Genomic DNA, 23986 nt, shown 5'->3' on the forward strand with positions numbered 1-23986 from the left:
GAATGTGTGCTATTAGGATCGGGCTGTATCCCCTGTGGAGCTGCTGTCTGAACTGCCGGAACGTTCGTTTATGAACCACAGCGGCGCACTTGAGCGCGCCACATCCAATTCTGCTTCTACAGTCGCGAACAGCCTCCTAGAAGTAAAGAATGGGGGGAGGGGGGGCGACATCTCCTGGTTTGGATTCTCTCCTTCTCTGAAGGCTGTGTTCTGCCCTGCACCTTGCATGGTTGCCTCCGCCGTCGGTGTGTGAATGGGTGAATGTGAGGATTTTTTGGATAAAAGCGCTATATAAATCCACCATTTACCATTTATGTGCGCTCTGCCCCTACTTTAGACCAGCCATCTTGTTTGACCAAAATAGCGAACATTCTAAATACTTCACCTTTAAAACACAACGTTGCCTTACGTTAGCTAAGACAATCACGTTGCAACTAAGACATTTGTTGGGACATTTCACGTGAGCAGTTCCTGAACAAGATGACAGAGAACAATTGGCCAATAGAAAATATTGAATGCTTTAACCAACAAAACACGAGACTGTTCTGACAGCACAACATTGATGTAACAGAGATTCTCTGGGAAAAGAATGTTTCTAATGCGAAGGTATTTCACCTACAATACAACCTGAGTCTGGCATTGGCGTGTTGCCAAGTGTTTCCAGAGAGCTGAGCTGATTACAGGAATGGAGTCTATGTGAGACTCTGGCTCTGTGTTAGTAATGCCCTCTCGTCTATGTTTACCCGCATCATTCATTTCAATTGGCAATGATGGGAATCAATTCAAATGAAATAGTTGTCATTGACCGATTTGAAGAGTTCAGGTCATAGGCCTGCTGTCAGCCTACGTGCAGATCCTGACTGTGGACATTACGGCTGGTGCAGACAGACCGACACGAGAGACAGACAGAAGCCCGGAGAGGAGTGATGACGTAGTGAATCCTAAAATCCAAACCAGAAATACATTTAGCAAAAAACTCCACCACTTCCACAGTGGCACTCCGCGGTACGGACACACATGTTCACCTCGGGCTCAGATAAATGAGATGTTACTGCGCGTGGGTTTTGTGGCGTTGCCCTCCTCCAAGCCATTTCACCTCAAGAGCGTCTGCCAAACGGTGATTCCTGGGCCCATGTAAAGCTAGTTGTCTTTCCAAGCAATTGAAAACAACATCTGGCGATGATATATCCCTTCCGCAAACCTCACCGCAGAAGGGCAACAGAAATCACGTTTGTATGTAATTACGGTGACACCGACTATACACACACTGTGCCGACTTGTGTATACACACACTGCGGAACGGCATGAAAACACCGCTCCCGTCTCCGAGAGAACAACAAGGGATTTACGCATCACATTGTTGAGAGACAGTTACAGCGGAGAGATCCTTAGGAGAGAGGAGAGGAACTGTGTGATCTCCTTCCCCCCCCTGTGTACGCCCACACCCACACAAACGCTACACCAACTAGGTCATAGGATGAAGAGCTCTTTTCTTTCCACAAAAGGAAGAGGGGAGGGAGAGAAAAAACAGGCATGATTGAGGAGTCGAGAATCCCCCCCCCCGCCCCCCCCCCCCGACTTATACAACTGAGGGAATCTTATCCAATTATTATCCAGGGTGACCATTATCACGGCGGCTAATCAGAAGGCTGGGCAGCTGCTAATTCTGGTGGCGGTGCGGCGCGGCGGAGACGCTGGGAGGGCCGGGCGGGACGGGTCTCTTTGTAGTTCCCTCCCAGTGGCCACTCTAATTAACCCGACATTAAAGCAGGGGAGGAGGGGATGGGGCTCGGTGGACACCGCCCTGGCAACAGATGGACAACAACAGGCTGAGAGTTCATAAAAGGATGGGCCTCAGCCTTCAGATCTGCACCCGGTTTGGTTTGGATTCTCTTGCTAGTACAGTGTAATGAAAACTAAAAACAGTTTGGTTTAGTTATTCACTCGTACAATCGTGTAACGAAAAAGATTTAGGCAAATCAGACCACTAATTCCACATAAGAACCGACTATTGTACGGGATTATAGACAGACCTTTGACGGGTAAACACAGTTCCTTTGTGTTGATCGGGCCAAGCCTACTGAAAACCACAACAAGACTGTTGGGATATAAACATTTAGAGGCGGAGAACAAAATTTGTGTGTTTACGGGACTTAATGGCGTACGGCTCACTGCGGTACACAGCGCATGACAGCTGAGCAAACAGGGAGAACTGGTAATCACACAAATTGTGTTTATTCTACAAAATTAACCCAAGATTAATCAAAAGGCCGGTGTGGCTCAAAATCAAACCGACCGCAGAAGCCACAAGGCAATCCCTGGCTGTAACCAATACACTGTGAAGGTTCAGACCATCTCGCTCGCAGGAAACCTAAATATGGCTTTCTGGGAACACATCTCCAATCTCTTGATAGATAGGCCTCATTATAGATACAAGTGCTTTGTTTCAATAGTACAATTTCAGACTAATACTATATATTTAAGTGTATTTAATATCATTTGTATTATTAATATTATTAATATTAATAATATTAATAATATTAATAATATTAATAATAATAATAATAATAAAATTAAATAAATAAAAAATATTATTAATAATAACAAACAAAAAGGCTGATCAAAATTATATTTATCCATTCATAAATCTACACATTTTACTCTTCAGAACTTGGGGCATTACTAAAACAAACAACGAGACTGAGTGGCATCTGAAAAATGTCTGAAAGATAAACAATGATACCAACATTCCAGATGAAGAAAGAAGGAGGAGTGTCCTATTACCGGCCCTGGAAAAACAATTAACTCCATCAATGTTCAATGTCAATCAAACACTTAATGTCACAGGACATGAACTACTATTAAGGGAAGAAAACAGGACATGAACTACTATTAAGGGAAGAAAACAGGGCATTAACTACTATTAAGGGAAGAAAACAGGGCATTAACTACTGTATTATTAAGGGGGGGAAAACGGGCATATTGACACACTTGTGGATCATGGGAAGACGTTGGTAAAGGGTTAAAAAACAAACAGAGAGGTGGAAGAGTGATCCACAACAGTCTAACGCTCACAATCTAATCCAGGTGGAGCGTAAGAATGATTACTCTCATTAAGACCTGGAATTCCTAAACAAAACTGACAAGCTCGCCGCAGTCCACCCCTGTCGTCTCCGACCCGGGCTCTGACACAGCTGATCTGGGCTGCATCTGTCAGTCTGCCTGAGGCCCCACGTCAGAAACACTGTAGTCCTTCTGCTCTGCCCCGTACCTACCCCCCCATATCCCCAGGTACGGCTTCTTAACAAGCCCCGCTGCTGGGGCCAGGCCCGGGGCCTTTGACAGCTGGCAAATTAAAATGTAAATACAGTCTGGAGTCTTCGGGTTCTTAAGAGCACAGTGTTCCCGACAGTTCCTCGACTGTCTTAAACGCTGTCCCTTTTTCGGGACGGGTTTTTTATTTATTTGAAAGCAGCAATAAACACACTCTGGGGCAGTGTATGAATATGAATGCTTAATAAGAATAATAATAATGAGATGAATCATAATAACAATAATAATAATAAGGCAAAATGGAGTAGGAAAAGAATGAGAAGAAGAGAGCAGAGGGGAAAAGCCCTCTTCTCCAACCCCCTAACGGCGAAAAAAAAACCTGGTTTGACACAAAATAAACCATTAGTGGCCACAGAGGGAGAGGCGGACTGGGGTCGGAGACTAGGCCCTGCCCACAGAGCTAGAGGAGGAGGAGGAGGAGGAGGAGGAGGAGGAGGAGGAGGAGGAGGAGGGGGGGGGGGTCAAACAGCAGTGCAGGCGGTGGAGGGGGGGTGGGGGTGTCGGGTGTTGTCTAAGGAATTAGCAGAGAAAGTGGAGACTGAATCAGATATGACGGAGAAAAACAAATCTCTAGGTGAGTCAACGACATGAGAGATGCTTGTTAGGTCAAATAATCTAAACGGCCCCGACTCCAAGTGACTCAGAGGCCAGACGGCCCGATGCGGACGGAGACTATTTATTTGACTTTGTCCAGGGATTAGAGGAGGAAGTTGTCGCCCAGGCTACCTCATTGGCCGACCAATCGCATCACGCCAAGGCTACGCACGGCATTGGGTTGGGCGTGGGGTAGGTTGAATCAGCTAGCTGTAGTTATGGTGTAATTATCACATTTAAGAGCAATAAATCCAATCAATATATTAGTCTATAAAGATATATATACAAAAAGATACAATGAAGCCAAGCTATATGTCCCAAAGTCTTTATTGCCTGTGTTCCAGTGATACACAAGTGTTGAATGGAACAGAGCTCCTGGACTGGTGACCTCTGACCCCCAAGTGGGAGTGTGTGGAGCCGAGGGGAGGAGCTCTCCCCCTGTGTTTAGTGACAGCTTGTGTGCTACTCACATCACACTGGTCGCCTCCTCTCCCATTACAGTGTGCCTGTGCCACCCACCACCTCTCTCTCGCTCTCTCTCTCTCTCTCTCTCTCTCTCCTTCAGCCTCTCTGGGGAAATTCAGTAATAGCCTCCCTGGTACCCCCCCTCCCTCGTCATCTCTCCATCCTCCCGCCCACTGTCACACACAACAAGACTTAAGAAGCCTTGAAGCGCGAGTGGGCAGGAGATTTATCCTCTGACAGGAAGAGGGCTGTATATTGCCGTCTTCATGAACACACTACACTGGCAGGTGTTTCAATCCATTCTCCGTGGTCTCAAGTGGATGAACATACTATGAACTTGAGTAGTTTTACTGTATATATAAAAAATATATATAAAAAAAGTCATCCCTCTAGGCCTCTGGCCCTTTATATGTTTCAAATCAACTATTGTCATGAATGTCTGACAGTAAACGCATGTAGATTTATACAAATGTCATGAAAAAGAAAGAAAAAAAGAAAAGCGTAATCCAATATGAAATCCTCCTGACTCTGCTCCATAAAATCTTTTGGATTAATGACATTTCATTTGGAAATCCAATTTAGCATCGTCTAAACCCCATGACATGTGATCCACTGGAGCGAGCCAGACGTAAAGACAATGCTTACTCTGGTGATGGGAAGCTCCTCTATTAGTACCATGTGCACAATGAAAACACAGCTAATCTGGTCTGCATTAGCCAATAACCAAAGGGCAAGGAGATCTGGAGTAAGTGATACTCTACACTGGGACGGACGGCCAGGCGGAGCGCGCTGCAGTCGAACCCGGAGAGAAAGAGAGCCTGAAGAGAGAGAGAGAGAGATGCCAGGGTGAGAAAGAGAGAGATGCCAGGGTGAGAAAGAGAGATGCCAGGGTGAGAGAGAGAGATGCCAGGGTGAGAAAGAGAGAGATGCCAGGGTGAGAGAGAGAGAGATGCCAAGGTGAGAGAGAGAGAGAGAGAGAGAGAGAGAGAGAGAGAGAGAGAGAGAGAGATGCCAGGGTGTGAGAGATCGAGAGAGATGCCAGGGTGAGAGAGAGAGGAGAGAGAGAGAGAGAGAGAGAGAGAGAGAGAGATGCCAGGGTGAGAAAGAGAGAGAGATGCCAGGGTAAGCGAGAGAAATAGAGAGGGAGAGAGATGCCAGGGTGAGAAAGAGAGAGAGATGCCAGGGTGAGAGGGAGAGAAAGGGGCCAGGGTGAGAGGGAGAGAAAGGGGCCAGGGTGAGAGGGAGAGAGGCCAGGGTGAGAGGGAGAGAGGCCAGGGTGAGAGAGAGAGAAATAGAGAGATGCCAGGGTGAGAGAGAGAGAGAGAGAGAGAGAGGCCAGGGTGAGAGAGAGAGAGAGAGAGAGGGGGATGCCAGGGTGCGTGGCGGCCGCTCCCCCTGCCACACGGCGGTCCAACCGATAGCAAAGCATCCAAGCGGATAAAATGCGGCAGAGCCGACAATAGAATTACCGCAACCGAGAGGAGGACATGCAGGGTAAAGAGGGTAGAAACCTAACAGGGATCTAGTCGTTTATGTAAGAGGGGAGTCACTGGACGCAGGGGGACAATAAAGGCCCCAAAAGCAGTGGTGGAAGAAGTACACAGTTCCTTTACTTAAAGGCCAACTTGCAGGCTGTATTTTTGTTCAATAAACAATGTGACTAGGCCAGCGCTGACTTTCATGAAGAGGGGAAAAAATTGAAATTGACCCAGTTTTAGCGTTTTTATCAAACATTTTGTCGACCAAACCACAAGCTCCACGCACATGCATATTTTAATCAATGGTTCAATAACGTGCGTGTGTCATCTTAATGCTGACGTCACATCAGGTGCAGGGCAGCGAGGGGCTCTGAGAGTCACACGCAGGTAGTGGCACGAAGCACAGAGCCTTGTTACTACTAGCCGAGGAGTGATGAATGAAAATGTATCTGTTTCACCGAACACTATTGCTCCGTGATCATAGCCATTCATCTCTAAAACTAACCACTATTTGTAAAAGCCACAACCACGTTACCATATTTGTAATAATCTAAATCATTGTGTCGTTGTACATATTGTGTATATAACGTTAGTAGCTAACGTAGCTTAGCTTAGTAGCCGCCATTCTCGAAACTCCTAATGCCCGATTTAAAATAGTTCTCTCCTCTTTGTATACCTGTGTCCTCACAAGTATTCTGCCATGGAACTTATGGACACGACAATAGTAGTAATTATAAGGTGTTTGATCATTGTGTCGTTGTACATATTGTATACAACATTAGCAGCTAACGTAGCTTAGCTTAGCTTGGTAGCCGCCATTCTCGAAACTCTTAACAATGCCAGATTTAAAATGGTTCTCTCCTCTTTGTATACCTGTGTCCTCACAAGTATTCTGCCATGGAACTTATGGACACGACAATAGTAGTAATTATAAGGTGTTTGATCATTGTGTCGTTGTACATATTGTGTATACAACGTTAGCAGCTAACGTAGCTTAGCTTAGCTTGGTAGCCGCAGAGTGGAGCTAAAGGGGCTATCGTATCAACATGCCGCAACGTGTAGCTTGCTAGCTTGCATGATGCGTGTGCAGTGCTTTGCCCCACAGGTCTGAGAAGAGGACCTGCACATTTTACTCGTTCCCAAAACTCTTTTACAAGCCCCGATCTAAAATGGTTCACGACAGTAGCCATATTGCTAAGAGCCATATAGCCAGTAGTACTATGACCCGGACGGGCATAAGGCATAAGTTGCCTGAAGTGACGTCACAGCCCTGCTAGCGTCTGATAAGCTTTTTGACTTGCTCCGTGCATGTTATATTCAGTGCGTGGACCTTTTTAACCCTTTCTGAGTGGCATTTCCGGCGTCAAATGGAAAAGAATTAATAATTAAATTAGATACCAATGATGTAAACTACCCATAATTGCAGAGTAGGGTTTAACCTGCAAGTTGGCCTTTAAAGGGGACATGCATTATAAATGGCTTTTTTCTGTGTTTAGCATGGTTTTATAGTAATATGGGTTAGTATCAATGGGTCTGTGTCTCTAATAGTGTTGTCAAAAATATCGAAAAATCGATACATATCGATTCTGAATATTTAAAACGGTTTCAATACTCATTTCCCGAAATATCGATACTTTCTGCAGTATCGATACCAGCTGGCTTGCTCGCAGTGTTCTACCGCAAGTTGTTGACAGACAGACACACGCTGTTGCAGAGCACGCTTGCCCCTCCTCCTCCTCAGCGATCAACAGACACACGCTGCTGCAGCCCTCCCCCTCACAGACCTCACAGTTTGTCAACAAAGATTTTAGCTCCGAATATGGCTAGTGCAGAGCCTCCGCAACTTGTGCTTGTGGATAAAGAAAACAGCAGAAGTGCTGTTTGGAAGTACTTCGGGTTTGAAGTAAACGACGAAGGAAAAGCTAAAGATGCCACGATGCCCATTTGCAAGCGTTGTTACAGAGCAGTGCCAACGATACAGCTATTAGCTAACGTTAGCTAGTCGTTCCTCCGTTAGCTTATGCTAGCTAGCTGGCCACCTTTATAATTACTTCATGGAAACGGAGTAACGTTAAGTCGAGTTCATACTAACTACACTAGTACACGTATGAACTCGACATAACGTTACCCCGTTTCCATGAAGTGTTTAATTAGCAGCAATCTTGTTGAAAATGTAACGTTAATAAATGCTCCCTCTCTCTCTCTCTCTCTCTCTCGCCGTCATGAAAATTGTTGTAGTTGTTTTAACCAAATAAAAAGCAGCAGCACTATTGGATAACTGAGTCATGTTTGCTATGTATTTCTTTCTTTAGGGGAGTTTGTTTCACAGTTTTAGCATGATGTTTTATAGATGGCTAGGTTAAACAGGTTTTTGTTTTTAAGAGGTTTGATTTAGATTAGATAATTTAGTTATTTTTTATCCGATCTAAAGATAAACAAAGGGTTTTAAAGGTGTTATATTTATCTTCTCTTATTACATGGCGTTTTCACATTCGTCGAAATGCTTGCTTGTGATTGGTCAATAGCCCCCCGACAGTGGTCATTATTACACAATAATGACCGCTGTGGGACAATAATGACCGATGTGCGCAGCTGTTCGCAATCAAGCCCACATCAGTGCAGCAAATCAGACACACCTGCCGCGGCTGCACTGACAGCGGAGTGTGTGTGACGATTACAGCGGAGCCAGAACAGAGGCTGCCCGCGATAATAATAATCACTTTATTTGGGCTGACAGAGCCACAGAACTGCGATTTGTCAAATGAATTAGGTATATTGTTAGTAAGTTAGCCATGTAATAAGCGGGATAATGTATAGCTTTACTCGGTCATCATCGCAAAATAATTGACCTTCACTGACGTTTAAAACACCTCACCGAGGCGGCTCTGTATTTTAAACTATGTGTCGGTCAATTATTTTGCAACAATGACCTCGTAGCTATACATTATCCCTTACTTATAGTACCAGAGAGAAGCTGAGGAGAATCACCCAGCAACAAAAGCAAAATTGGTTAAAAAAAAAATATATATATATATATACATATATATATATATATTTTTTTTTTGGTATCGAAAATGGTATCGAATATCGATACTTTTCAAGGTATCGTATTGAAGTCGAAATTCCAGTATCGTGACAACACTAGTCTCTAATTACCATATTGACTCATCAGTCTAGTCTCGAGTTCACGAGATCTTCCCTCACTCAACTAAGCTGTTCTGATTTGACGGTATTGTTGACGTGAATAGGGTACTGATTTGCATAACTAATGCCCCCTCTATGGTTGACAGCGACAGCAGAACGAGTGGAAAATCTTCACTTCCTCAAACAGAGCGAGGCAGAGAGCACATAGTGTAACCCGACACTTCCTCAAACGGGTTTTGACTGCGAGCAGGGAGTGGACGAGCGAGGGAGAGATAGAGAGGGAGAGAGATGGAGAGAGGGACCCATCTTCTCTCACACACGCAGCGTTTACACAGTGCTCCGTGCCTCTGTGTGTCCCTCTCCCTCTCCATCTCTCCCTCGCAGTCGAGCACCAGCATATCACTGTAATATCTTTGCGCATGCTCCCACACGCACGCCCGTATTCCGATCCGTACAATAATAATGACAGGGGTATATATTCTCATTTGAAAAAAGTTACCAATGCATTGTCCCGTCGGATTATGCCCCCCACGGCGAAATTAATTACTATCCCCCTCAGTCTCTCTCTATCTCTCTCTGTGCCAGTCGCAGACTGTGTGGATGACTGTCACTCAAAGTGCTTATGGGCGGCGCCAGGCCAACACAGCCTGAAATCCAAAGTGAGAAAAATGTGGCTTTTGAGTACTTGATTAGAAATATAAAAACAATGCATTTTTTTGAATATGTGTTCAATAGACTCACAGGAATTGTGTAAAGTTGCCCAAATAGTGCTAGGAATAGCAATGCATGTCCCCTTTAAGTAAAAGTAAAAATACCCAGATAAATGAGTACTCTGGTAAAAGTCTGCCATTCAAATTCTACTTAAGTAAAAGTAGAGAAGTATTTGCTATTGAAAGTATCCTTTTTTTCATCTACTTTTTCTCCCATCCCAATTTCGTATAGTCCAATTCTACCCTCCCCTGTCTCGAACGTTGTTAGACCATGCCTCCCACAAGCCGGTTGCAATGTGGACGAAGCCTTGCATCACGTGTCCTCTCCGGTACACGAGGAGGCAGCCGTCACATCTTTTCACCTGCACAGTGCAATCTCTCAGCGGCGAGGGTCTGCATGGGAGGGACACGCCGCCCCCGCCGACCTGTAGGAGTCGCTGTCCACAACGTCCGATCCCCACCCTCCAGCTTCCCACCCCTAACACTGCCAATTGCGTTAGTATGAACGACCAGCCAAGCTGGTAGCAATGCCGAGAGCTGGGCTCGAACCCAGCTTTTCCTGCATTAGTGGCGAGCGCCTTGCCCACTGCGCCACTTAGCCGCCATGCTATTGAAAGTATCTAAAGTAAAAGTACACATTCTACGTGATGTTTGTGTATTCCAGTGTTCAATCCATTGATGTTAAAGTGGTGTGTGGTCCAGTTCTGCTGCTCTGATTAAATATTATGATAAAGTGGTATGTGGTCCAGTTCTGCTGCTCTGATTAAAGGTTATGTTAAAGTGGTGTGTGGTCCAGTTCTGCTGCTCTGATTAAAGGTTATGTTAAAGTGGTGTGTGGTCCAGTTATGCTGCTCTGATTACGTCCTCTGGAAGTTGGCAGGCTTCAAATGTGAAAGTATATAATCTTCATAAATTCTTTGCCATGTTTTCTATTCAGTAACTAGTAACTGATGGGTTGAGATCAAATGTAGTGGAGTAAAAAAGTAAAATATTTCCTTTGAAATGTAGTGGAGTAAAAGTATAAAGTTCCCTAAAATGAAAATACTTGCGTAAAGTACAAGGAGCTCAAAATTTTACTTAAAAAATACTACTTAGTTACTTTCCACCACTGCCCAAAGTATATATAGTATAAAGAATATATTTCATAGGGGCGACAGTGGCTCGAGAGGTAGAGCAGTCGTCGGAGGTTCCCGGTTTGATTCCCACTCCTCCCAGGCAGCATGTCGAAGTGTCCTTGAGCAACCCCTAATTGGTCCTGATGAGCAGGTTGGCACCTTGCATGGTTGCCTCCACTGTCAGTGTGTGAATGTGTGAGTGGATGGGTAAAATGTGAGGAACAAAATTGTAAAGCCCTTTGGATAAAGGCGCTATATAAATGCAGTCATTTACCATTCATAAGATATTCTATATCCGAGCGAAGCCGTAGGGACGGACGTTGACGACGTACCCGTTTCTCCAGGATCCGGGAGATCTCTCCTGTGGTCCGGTCCAGGCCGGACACCTTGCTGTTGGCCCACTGGCCGCTGTCTTGGCCCTGTAGCTGCTTCAGCAGGTTCTTCACCAGGCGCTGCAGCCTGCAGGGGGGGGGGGGGGGGGGGGTTAATAACCCTAATCAGTACAGGTCAACCCTAACCCTGATCAGTACAGGTCAACCCGCTTCTAGGGCTCATATTGTTTTAACTACTAGGGCATTGAGATCACTGTCGTCGTTACACATTTAACCAACAATATTGGCGCTCTATGTAGAATAAACTTAACTAACTAATGTAAATTGAAAACAAAAATAAATGTAAAGAAGGCTTCCTGCTTCAAAGTAAGTCATGTTAAACTGAATGTTCAGTGCAGTACAGCTTAGTCCTATGATGTTACAATGATGATAACAGGTAGGCAGGTAGCCCAGCCCAGCCCAGGCCCCCCCACCTCTGCCCCAGCTTCTGATTACAGATTATTTAAAAAACTCTGATTGGTGCAGATTAATTGGTTAATCTGTCGTCCCTCTATCACAAACACTATTCATCAATCAAATTGAAGGAATCTCTCGCGCAATCTCCTCAGCCTCCTCCACGATCTCTTCAGCCCTCTCCACGATCAGAGGTCAGCACTCTCAGAATAGGACAATATACTATATTAAAAAAAGTGTGTTCCATGGGTCACTTCTCCACGACTGAACACAAAAGATGATACCGGAGCACAGGATTCACGTTAATATTTAACAATCCTATTCATCAATCGTTTAATCCCGTACAGCTATTAGGGCTGCTCGATTATGGCAAAAAATTATAATCAGGAACATTTTGATATTGAAATCATGATTATTAAACACAAATTGATTTGAGAACATCATATCATATCAATTTATTTTACCTTTCTTCTTGACCATAGGCTGCCTTTCTGTCATCTTCTACAAGTTACCAAAGACGTTTCGAAATAACAGGAGAAACTACTGCTTGGGACAAAATGAGAGTAACGCGGCACAATAATAGTATTATCTCGATCATCTTGTTTTCACAATCGTGGGAAACCAAAATCCTGAATTGAAAAATCGAAACTCGATTAATCGCCCCAGCCCTAGCCTCTATCCCTCCCTGCATCATCATCATCGTCATCCTTGTGTAAGCAGAAGAGGTTAAAGAGTCATAAGGAGGAGCTCACTTGGCCTTGTATGGGGAGTCGGGGACCTGTGCCTTCGCCTCCATCGACGTCTCGTATTCCTTCGCCCTGCAGACGGAAGGGAGGTAAAGTAAAAAAATAAAAATAGGAGAGAAAGAGAGAAAAGTCTTTGAATGAAGAGGGCGCTCTGCCTGTCAATAACGAACGCGGGAGGATGAAAAGTGTGAGAGGGTCACGTTAACTTGGAGTGTTTATTTGGCCTGTCAGCCGTTTCTCCCAAGTAACCGGGCTTAAAATAATCAGACACGCCGCTCTGCGGGGACCCGCCGTCTCGCTAGACCTCCACCCCGAGTCACTTAGGGCTTAATTCTACCCTTAAGTCCTCTGTCCCCCCACAAGTCATAACTTTACGAAGGACAGGATCAAGTTCTTTATTCCGCTCGTTGTCAAATAAACAGTTAATGGGGAGTCTCTTGCAATGCTCCCACCCGGGTTTTAACGTACTGGAACCGTATAAGGTCACGGTCATTAGAACATGGGACTGGTATCACTGAGCCATTAGACCTGTAGACATACACGGAGAAATGGGGAGAGAGAGAGAGAGAGACACACAGATAGAGGGTATATCTGTCAATCAAGCATCCCAGACAAGATAAGAACTATTGATCAGAGCCAGATACCAGGGCCTTACGGTCATCCATCCATCAGCTGATAAACCCAAACGCTTCCTGGAAGAGGACAGGTGGACACGTCCCGGAGGACCAACAGACCTGTAGCTAGCGAGGTCCAATCCAGACATCCAATATCAACGGATCTCTCAACTCAGAATTGGCTCAAAAGAGACCGCTATGCCCAGACCTATTGTGTGGATTGTCTTAACTGTTTAAACAGTTAAGAAAGGTCAACATTTGCCGTTGTTGTTATTAACATGTCATACATTTTATTTAAAGGTGCTGTAAGTGGTATTCTTTTAGTTAAAATATGTGTAAAATAGCTCTTCCAAAAGAGTGTTTGGTCAGTAACATCGGTCTCCCACTATGCGGTAAACACAACATACATTTTCTGGTATTCCATTCCCACTTTATCCATGAGAGAGAACTCCACACTGCAAAAATAATTTGACAAAAACAAGAAATAAAAACTTGTTTTAAACAAATGTGCCCTTGAAGTAAAATAATACATTTAAAAAATGTGGCTTGGCATTGGCACGATTTCTTGAAATAATATCAAATATCTAGGGTTCTCTCTCCTGGATAAAGTGGGAAGGGATACCAGAAAATGTAATTTGTGTTTACTGCAGAGCGGAGGGACTTGGAGACCCATGTTACTGACCAAACACTCAAGACACAAACACACTTGGAAGAGCTATTTGACACATATTTTAATAAGAAAAACACCACTTAAGTAAAAAAAATAAAAATAAATAAATATATATATATATATATATATATATAATAATAAAAAAATATGTTTTCAAATATCTTTATAAAATCAGTGAATATGGAAACGGCATATGGAGTTTAAATTGGATGAAGCAACAGCTGGCGTACAAGAACTACATTAGCATCCAAAAAAAAGCTTAAAGCAAGAGCGTTAAGTAAAATTTGTTATATATTTTTTAATTAAAAGAAAGGTATTACACTAAAAAAATAAAAGGTTTTGGACCAATTACTGACTCTGAATGACGATTAGCCCCGCTCTTCATTCTGTCCGTGTCTATTCCACGATGTAAACACATGTTTCTACTAAAGCCCCCCCACCCGCTCACACATGAACGCAAGGTCTAAAATAATTCAGCGCTGTAAACCCCAGCAGCTAAACAACTGTTTGGGGGGCCAGCGGGACCGTTATATCATCACATTATTTACCGTGTCCTCTGAGCGCGCCGAGCGGGTGTAGGAGGACCTGAACTATACCTGGCCTAGTTTGTCATCCTCCGTATTACAATATTCATCTCTGACAGGTTTACGTCCGCCCAGGTTAAACGGGGAGCAATTGCCGACCCATTCATCATCGTCAACGGCAGGCCCGGCTAAACGGGCTGCGGGCAATAAATATCAGTAATCAGAGATAAGGGGGGGGGGGGGGGGGGGGGGAAAGCACAAATCTACAATGCAGAAGTGATAATCAATTAATCACCACACAGACATACGTTTCATGGCGAGGCGACTGTTATAGATTCCTCTGATTAAAGACTGTGCAGCAAAAACGTGATCACAAAAATCCCTATATATATATATATATATATATATATATATATATATATATAACTGCATACAGTACAGCTTAGATCTAAAATAGAAGACAATACCTCGAAGCCAAGCAAAGCACGTAGCTAAAAAACAAACCATTACTGTCTTTCTACTATTATGTACCTAATACTATGCCACTATTCTTATAGTACTACCTATCTTGCTAATATGTCTATACTACTATGCACTCAGAGTGTAACACTCAAGCTCGATACTATTTAAAGAACAATGCCACTGACCCTTAGCTGCCAGAGATGTACCCCTCCTGGTGACACGTTGTGCACAATCCGTCGGTCGCTTTGGTTAAAAGTGTCGGCTAAATGACTAAATTGTAGTTGTTGTAGTTGGTGGTAGTCATTTTGACCTGCATATTTAATAGAAGTAAAACTGGACATTATTAGTCTGCTAAACTGTTTTACAGGCAGAGGATAAAGTATTAACTACAGTACCTGTAATGAGAAATGTACTTAATATCTCAATAAATTACACTAGGCCATGGCTTGTTTGTGGATTGTAAAGTGTGAGTGCGTGTGCGCGCGCGTGTGTGTCGCCAAGACCCCTCCAGCTCCTCTCCCTTCCCCACCTGGGGTAGCGGAGTGCGCTCACCTCTCCATGTCTCATACAGGGGTGCCTTTGTATACACATCTCTCCCTCTCTCTGAGGTCCAAACACACACGCCACTCTCTTCCATGCCAAGAGAAACGCATGCAACCAGCAGAACCCATCCTGACACTCACCGGCGCGGTACTTACGACAAGCAGTTAAAAAAAATAAAAGAAGAAAACGTACATACTACTTTGCAACCCAAAAGACTTATTATTACTGGAGTTAAGTCAGCCAACCCGGAGGAAAAATTTGAATGAATTGATTATTGGAGTTAACTCAGCAAATGTGCACAAAGAAAAAAGTATGTATTACTGGAGTTAATTCAGCCAACACGCACTTTTTTTAATGAATGGATTATTAGAGTTAATTCAGACAACACGCAAGCAATAATATATTTACCGGCTGAGTAAGTCAGCTAATCTGCAAAATAAATAAATGTATTCATTCATTAATTTACCGGAGTTAAGTCAGACAATCCACAAAAAATGTAAAAGTTAAACTGCGTGTGCACTGGTTTATGACAGAACAAGGGGTCCGAGACGGCCTTGGAAATCTAGTGAAAACGTTTTACGAACGCCATACAGTGTTCCAATAAAATGCCTCATTTCCACCCCAGCGGTGGAGCGGCTCACCTTTATGCTAACCGGCCTGTGGGTTATTTATGACCCCTGAAAGCCGGCTCCCCTCCGAGTGCTGGTCTCAGCACAGCCGGGGCAGCAGTGACAGTGAACAGAGGCAGGATCATATTGTCACTTTCTCAGCACCGCCGAGGCCCCAGAATGCAAACAACATCAGCGCTGATAATAAACCACCGGAGCGGCATACGGCCCGGAGCGTTACCGTGGGCCACTAGGCGCCGCCTGACTCTTCTTCTGAACGAATACCCGAATGAATGATGAGAACGTACGTACGTCTCACGTGGCAAGCACTGTAAGCACATGGCCTTCGTGTCATCGCTTCGACTGATTGAACTGTGAACGCTACACGGACACTCTTGACTGCTGCTGTGACTTCACCGTCACCTCCACTACCCTAATTTGCAACAACGCACTTTATATCCTTCTACCATGACACTGTGAACTGAATGTTACTCTGTCGCTCGTGCCTCATCTTTATACATAATTTATCTTCTTTACTTTCACTTTATTTTCTTAATATTTGAAATTCGAGTTTAAGTTTGTAGTTTGTGATTCTGTCTGAAGGGGGGACTAGCAAAGTAAGATTTACATTGTACGGTGTAACTGTCTGTTTAAACAGTAAATGGTGCATTTATATAGTGCTTTTATCCAAAGCGTTTTACAATGTTTTGTTTCTCACATTCCATTCACTCACTCACGGCGGAGGCAACCATGCAAGGTGCCGACCTGCTCATCGGGAGCAGTTAGGGGTTAAGTGTCTTGCCTCAAGGACACTTCGACACGCTGCACGGGAATCGAACCGGGAGCCTTCCGATTACCAGACGACCGCTCTACCTCCTGGGCCACTGTCCCTACTTATTTTTCCACTTCATTGATCTTTTTAAGATTCTTTATTTTTAGCATCATTATTTTTTAAGAATTATTTAAATTGATATTTTGTGATTCTGTGTGAAGGGGGGACCAGCAATGTAAGTTTTTCATTGGTCGGTGTAACTGTCTACGTTTAACTATGCATATGACAAGATAAATACCTTGAATCTCTTGAATCTCAGCTGTGCTGCTGCCCCTCCTCCTCCAAACTGCCCCACGACTAAATAACTCCACACTATACGTAGCTATTGTGAACGTGAGAGTCGCCCCCCCCCCCCCCCCCCCCCCCCCCCAACCCCTGCATCGCTGTCGCGACATCCAGACAGAATCAATGGACCCGCTGGGTTCGGGCTTCCGACAGGGAGGAGCGCTGCCTCCTATTTGTTGATTACTATTGATTTTCGTCGATACTTCATTTAAAAAGAAAAAAAAAAAAAAAAAAAAAAATCAATACCCCGGGGGAGAAGAAGAATAGGCCTGGTTTACACATACTGTAACATACTACTGTACTGTACGCTGACGGCAGGCGCCGGGGGTTTTGGCAGTGCCGGCGCGGCAATTTGGGGGAAAGCTCTTAACAGGTGAAAGCTGAGGTCCCCCCACACAGATCGATTCACAGCTTTTCTTCTCCAATCACAGAAAGTGGTGATAAATTAAGCTCATCAGTGTTGCTCCTGTGGACAGACGGGATGCACGGGATGCAGTCTGCTCTCAGTCTCCTCGTCACTCATAAAGAGCCCCTCCACGCCGCCTTGTCCTCTGTGTGCCGGCGAGAGGGTACGATATGGAGGGGGAGAGAGAGAGAGATAGAGAGAGAGAGAAGACCAGATGGATGGATCACCTGGAGTTCATCCGCGCACGCAGCTTCTTGGCCTTCTTCCGCGCCTTCTGCCTCTCCTCACCGTCCTTCATGCTCTCCGAGGAGATGGAGCTGTCCGTGACGATGTCCACGATGTACTTCTTCAAGGAGAGGTGCTCCTGGAGAAAGAGACAAAAAAACATTACATTAGAGAGAGAGAGAGAGAGAGAGAGAGAGAGAGAGAGAGAGAGAGAGAGAGAGAGAGAGAGAGAGAGAGAGAGAGAGAGAGAGAGAGAGAGAGAGAGAGAGAGAGAGAGAGACTGACTCGGGACTGAGGGGGACAGGACTGTTGCCGTTCACTCTGGTGCAAACAAGAGTATAAAAGTAGAGTGGGGAAGGGCGAATGTGTGAAAACACATTTCATCATCTGAGACACACAGGCAATTATGCACCAGCCCTTTATTTTCTCTGCAGACAAATGTACAAAACGACCCCCCCCCCCCCTCTCTCCTATTTCTTCTTCTGAGGATTTTACAATGCATGTCATCAACGGTACTACAACAATCACGTAAGAGCTCGGCATTTTACACTCCCGACGACGAGGGATACTTGACTATTCAGTCTGAGGCTAGCGCACGTAAATGCCATTCAGTAGCCACTGAGACAAGCTTGTATGTATGCCGACTACGGACACGTATGTCAATATTAGCCGGGGCAGGATACTGACTGAAGACGCACGTAGACACCTTATCTTATTTACCGTTTGGATTTTCAGTCTGTGCAAGCTCTGTTAACGTGATGGTATTCTAACAATTCCATTTACAGTACTTAAGTATGTCAGGATATTCATGTTGAGGATATGAAGACTCCCCTTGAGTTAAGACACTTTTTATTTGATTTTTTTTAACTTTTTCTGTATTTTGCTCCCATCCCAATTTAGTCGTTATGCCAATTCCCTTCCTGGTCGTTGCGCGCATTGTCCCACTGCCTAGGGAGTGTGTAGAACTACCACATGCCTCCTCCGATACATGTGGAGTGGAGTCAGCCAGCCGCTTCTTTTCACCCGACAGCGAGGACTCTCACTGGGGGAATGTAACACGTGCGGAGGTTCACGCTATTTCCCCCGATACCCTCCCTGCTGAACAGGCGCCCCGACCGACCAGTAGGAACCGCAGTTTACAACGACCAGGACACATACCCGGCCAGCTTCCCACCCGCTAACACTGCCAATTGTGTTAGTAGGGACGACTGTCTGCGGTGGTAGGCGAGTGCATTCTCCCACTGCGCTACCCAGCCGCCCCAGCCCTTAAGACACTTAACCCCTAATTGCTCCCGATGAGCAGGTTGCCACCTTGCAAGGTCGCCTCTGCTGTCGGTGTGTGAATGGGTGATTGAATGTGTGAATGTGAGGAACAACATTTTTAAAGTGCTTTGGATAAAAGCACAATATAAATGCACTATTTACCATTGCTAGGTACATGGTAAAAAGACAGCAAAAACTAACTGTAGAAGTTCATGTCTAAAACGAAACCATGGAAACAAAAGCAGCTCAAAGGCCAGTACCCGGGCAAGGGGGCTCCGAATGAGAGGCTGCTCATTGTAATAGCAGGTGTGTGTATCCATTGTGTATCGTGTAGATCTACACCTCTCAGTGAAGCCATTGTGTCCCCCGACTACCGGGGCACCGCCGCGAGTCAATGGGCTTTTTGAAGCCACATGCCCAGGTGGATATACACTGACGGCCTGCAGGGTGTTGCTTCTCCAGTCTAGCGTGCTATTGGCCTCAAATGATTCCGATACTACCAGCAGCAGAGAGAAAGGAGAGAGAGAGAGAGAGAGAGAGAGAGAGAGAGAGATAAAGGATAGATATAGAGAGAAAGGATAGATATAGAGAGAGAAAGGAGAGATAAAGAAATGAGAGAAAGGAGAGATGGAGAGATAGAGAGCAAGGAGAGAGATAAAGAAAGGAGAGAGAGCGAGGAGAGGAGAGAGATAGAGAGAGAGAAAGGAGAGAGATAGCGAAAGGAGAGATAGAGAGAGAGAAAGGAGAGATAGAGAGAAATGAGAGAGAGAGGATGTAACCCAATTTCCAACAACATGATGTATGTGCAAGAAACCAATTACCCAATTATCCTGTCATCCAGCACCCCAGAGGATAGAATGGCCCGGCAGATAAAGGCTTTGCATTCAGCAGTCTAACCTGTGTGTGGTGGGATGCCATTCCGTTTGGTCACAACGTGTTGGCAGAGCACCTGCCGTCTGAATAGATGGCTTCAGGAGCCGTTGAAAGACAGGGGGGGGGGTATCCTATAGGTGGTCTAGATGGGGGGCGGGGTGTATCCTATAGGTGGTCTAGATGGGGGGGGGGGGGGCGTATCCTATAGGTAGTCTAAAGATGGGGGGACGTATCCTATAGGTGGTCTAAAGATGGGGGGGGGGACATATCCTATAGGTGGTCTAGATGGGGGGGGGCGGGACGGACGTATCCTATAGGTGGTCTAGATGGGGGGGGCGTATCCTATAGGTGGTCTAAAGATGGGGGGGGGGGGGCGGGACAGACGTATCCTATAGGTGGTCTAGATGGGGGGGGACGTATCCTATAGGTGGTCTAGATGGGGGACGTATCCTATAGGTGGTCTAGATGGGGGACGGACGTATCCTATAGGTGGTCTAGATGGGGGGGTGGGGGGGGGGGACGTATCCTATAGGTGGTCTAGACGGAGCAGAGAGGTTGATCCTTTACGCCGACGAGCCCCTGAGAAAGAGCTCTCGAAAACGAATCTAGAAAAATCGACTCTTGATCGTTTCTTTATTGTTTTGACTTATTGATTACAGACTTGTGAAAGTAATTGATTCGTCATCGAAGCCAATCGACCAGCTAGGGAGTGATTTAAGACCGTTACTCTGAGCTTTGGACAGACATACAATAACAAAGAGTAATATTTCAGGGGGGGTGGGGGGCGACTTGTGATAACTTGGGAGAGTATTGTGTTTCTCATGGAGTGTGTGTGTGAGTCCGTACATACGTGTGTACACACATGTGTACCTTTGCCCTCTACTCCCTGACAGTATAGGAGTCGGTCGTGACCCTCGTGGACCCCTGGCTGAGGAAGCAGCTGCTCAGTAATCTCTCTGAGAGGCTATCCAGTGCTCGTCCCTCTCACTTAGTGGAATTGTCTCAGTAGCACCTCCGAGGGATCAACCATCTCACAGTCACACTGGGAACCAAAAGGGGGGGGGGCATGAAATACTAGGCCTCTTCAAAATTCTGTAAAATGCTGACAATGACTACATACAGTGCAAGGCTTTCCCTAAACAATGATATAGGGGGGCAGAGCCACTATGACAACGCGGCAGCGCCAACGTGTAAATGTAAAAGATTAATTATTTTACAAAAAAAGAATTAGCAATGAAAGCTTGGAGCCAGCTTTAGAAACAGACGCATCATTGTCTAATATTGCTTGGTCTTCTGTTCCACTGTGTGTGTGGGTGGGTGTTTTAACTTGCAGGAAATTACAGCAAATGGCCTTCTTTATTGCCTCTCGGACATGGACAGGGGGCACAGCCCCCCTACAGACCACCCCCTAGTTGTGACTCAGCGCCGTCTAATTTTGAAAATCCTAGGGAAAGCCCTGCAGCTGGCGACGCCGCACGCGGCATAAACAAAACAAAAACATGTTCGCTCTACCAGATGAAACCAACGATGTGTGTGATGCGAACGCATCACACCGTATGACTGACAGGTGTCTACCTGAACCGTCGGGACAAAAGAGAGAAGAGCCCGGCCCCCCGGGGCACTGCTACATCACAATGCCACAGATTAGCTCTGGAGGTAGCAGGGGGGGGGGGGGGGGGGGGGTAACACAACACCGCGCCCAAACACCTCACTCCGCATACACACATAACGCACACAAAACATAGGAGATGAAAAGCTACCTATGCCTTTAATCTAAGTGATATGTTCACCCGGCACTCCTTTTGTCGCGTACAAAAGGCCTCGGAGGTTGGCTTCCCATCGGGTGTGAGACAGACAGCTGTATTTCATGTGAGCCACTGCTCACAGTGTGCTGCTGCTCTGTATTGAGTTACCTGATATTCATCTTCTGATCCCGTTTCCTTATGGCTTCTTTCATTCTGACCGTTATCTTCTGTGGTATCGCCGTAGCGGCGGAACTCTTGTTACAAAACAACTAAACGACACTTCTTCAAAACCGCCCGACAGGCAGAGATTAGCCTCAGCTGGCGCTCTGGATATTTCATCTGGAGGTTCTAGAGTAGTAAACCCTCCTTTTCAACGACTAGACCTTCAGGAACCCCCCCGCGCGGTGCCTCCGGGGAGGTCAGCTCTGGTATCCAGAGCCTCTGTGTTGTTCCCTCCCCAGCCTAGTGATCCCTCTGCTGGCCGAGTCTGCCCAGTGCTACAGACGGACCCACACGGCAGGGAGAGGAGAGAGAGACAGGGCCAGAGAGAGAGAGAGAGAGAGAGAGAGAGAGAGAGAGAGGGCCAGAGAGAGAGAGGGCCAGAGAGAGTGACAGAGAGAGAGGGCCAGAGAGCGAGAGAGAGACGGAGAGAGAGAGCAAGAGAGAGACAGGGCCAGAGAGAGAGGGCCAGAGAGAGTGACAGAGAGCGAGAGCGAGAGAGCGAGATAGAGACAGAGAGACAGAGAGCGAGAGGGCCAGAGAGAGTGACAGAGAGAGAGGGCCAGAGAGCGAGAGAGAGAGAGAGGGCCAGAGAGAGGGCCAGAGAGAGAGGGCCAGAGAGAGCAACAGAGAGAGAGACAGAGAGAGAGAGAGGGCCAGAGAGCGAGAGAGAGAGACAGAGAGAGAGGGCCAGATAGAGGGCCAGAGAGAGAGAGAGAGACAGAGAGGGCCAGAGAGAGTGACAGAGAGAGGGCCAGAGAGCGAGAGAGAGAGACAGAGAGAGAGGGCCAGAGAGAGGGCCAGAGAGAGAGAGACAGAGAGAGGGCCAGAGAGAGAGCAACAGAGAGAGAGGGCCAGAGAGAGAGAGACAGAGGGCCAGAGAGAGAGAGAGAGATCGGCGACGTCTCCGGGGCTGTCGCGTGTCAAAGGTGAAACAATAAATAAATCCCACGTGTCAGAAGCCAGGGGTCCTGGACATCACCTCCATCATATTAAACCAGGACACATGACAACTAATAAGTGAAAGTAAAGAGAGTGATTGCGCGCCCGGGCGCTCCCTCCGCCCATCGATCCGGGGCCTGTTGATAATCTTTGTATTTTCAATTGAACTCACGGCTCCTTGGGAACGGGGGAAAATGACTAAATCCGGCGCACACCGGCCGCCTCCGCCGAGAAACTATGGAGTGACCCCCGGCGCGGTTCAGCCAACCATCTTCATTTTAATTAAAAATCTTTCATTGCAGCAAGAGTTATGGAAGCGCGCTCTGGAAAATAGTTGGCAGTTTGCGTGAATGAAATAGGGCGCACCAAACCAAGCGGGACATAAATAAAGAGACGCGTCCGGCCCGGTCTCTCTAAACAAAGTCTCACCGCGTGGCTCAGTTACTCCTCGCCGCACGTTACACAAAGAGGTGTCGCAGAAACCTGCTGGTATCGGTGGGTGAGGTATTACGATACCTAAGACTTGTACGAGAAGCAGTAGCGTACGGCAGTCGTGGAAGAAGTACGCAGAATGAGTACTCTGGTAAAAAGTTAAAGTAGAGAAGTATTTGCTATCGAGTGTACTTAAGTATCTAATGTAAAACTATGCCTTTGTTTGTGTATCCCAGTGCTTGGGAGCATTCAATCCTTGATCCATTGACCTCTAAAGGTTATGTTAAAGTGGTCTGTGGTCCAGTTATGCTGTTCTGATTAAAGGTTATGTTAAAGTGGTACAGTATGTGGTCCAGTTATGCTGCTCCGATTATGTACCCTTGAAGTTGACATGCAAATGTGAAAATATATAATCTTTTATTGCCATGTTTTCTATGTAAAATATTTGTCTTCAAAGTAAAAAGTAACCGATGGGGTTCAGATAAATGTAGTGGAGTAAGTTCCCTAAGATTTGAATACTCACGTAAAGTACAAGTAGCTTGGAATTGTACTTAAAAGAACATGGCAACATTTTGGGAAATTAGCTTACCGTCTTCTCCAGAGAGAGACAAGAAGATAGATACCAGTTTCCGCTCTGTGCGTTCAGTAGAAAGCTATCTGGCTGCACGTTAGCCTAGCTTAGCACAATGCATGGAAGCGGACATGGCCGGTTAGCCTAGGCACTGTCCAACTAACCTCTCCCGAAGGCTAACCGGCCATGTCCGCTTCCATTCATTGTGCTAAGCTAGGCTAACGTGCAGCCAGATAGCTTTCTACTGAATGCACAGAGAGGAAACTGGTATCTATCATCTTGTCTCTCTCTGGAGAAGACGCCGGTAAGCTAATTTCCCAAAATGTTGCCATGTTCTTTTAAGTACAGTACCTAGTTATTTTCCACCACTGGTATATGGTAGTATCCACCAATAATGTGTGT

At 45.8% G+C, this 23986-nt stretch overlaps 1 protein-coding gene across 1 annotated transcript in view; it reads right to left on the reverse strand.

Annotated features, from left to right (window-relative positions):
- The window catches only part of scaper (S-phase cyclin A-associated protein in the ER), a 160208-nt gene that overhangs the window by 53323 nt on the left and 82899 nt on the right, over positions 1–23986 (reverse strand). The window contains 3 exon segments of the mRNA XM_084335011.1: positions 11172–11298; positions 12377–12442; positions 17542–17678. Coding sequence (XP_084191137.1) covers positions 11172–11298; positions 12377–12442; positions 17542–17678 — 330 coding nt within the window.

The sequence above is a fragment of the Notolepis coatsorum genome (assembly GCF_963971535.1).
Source record: "Notolepis coatsorum genome assembly, chromosome: 18".
In the NCBI taxonomy this organism is placed as follows: Eukaryota; Metazoa; Chordata; class Actinopteri; order Aulopiformes; family Paralepididae; genus Notolepis; species Notolepis coatsorum.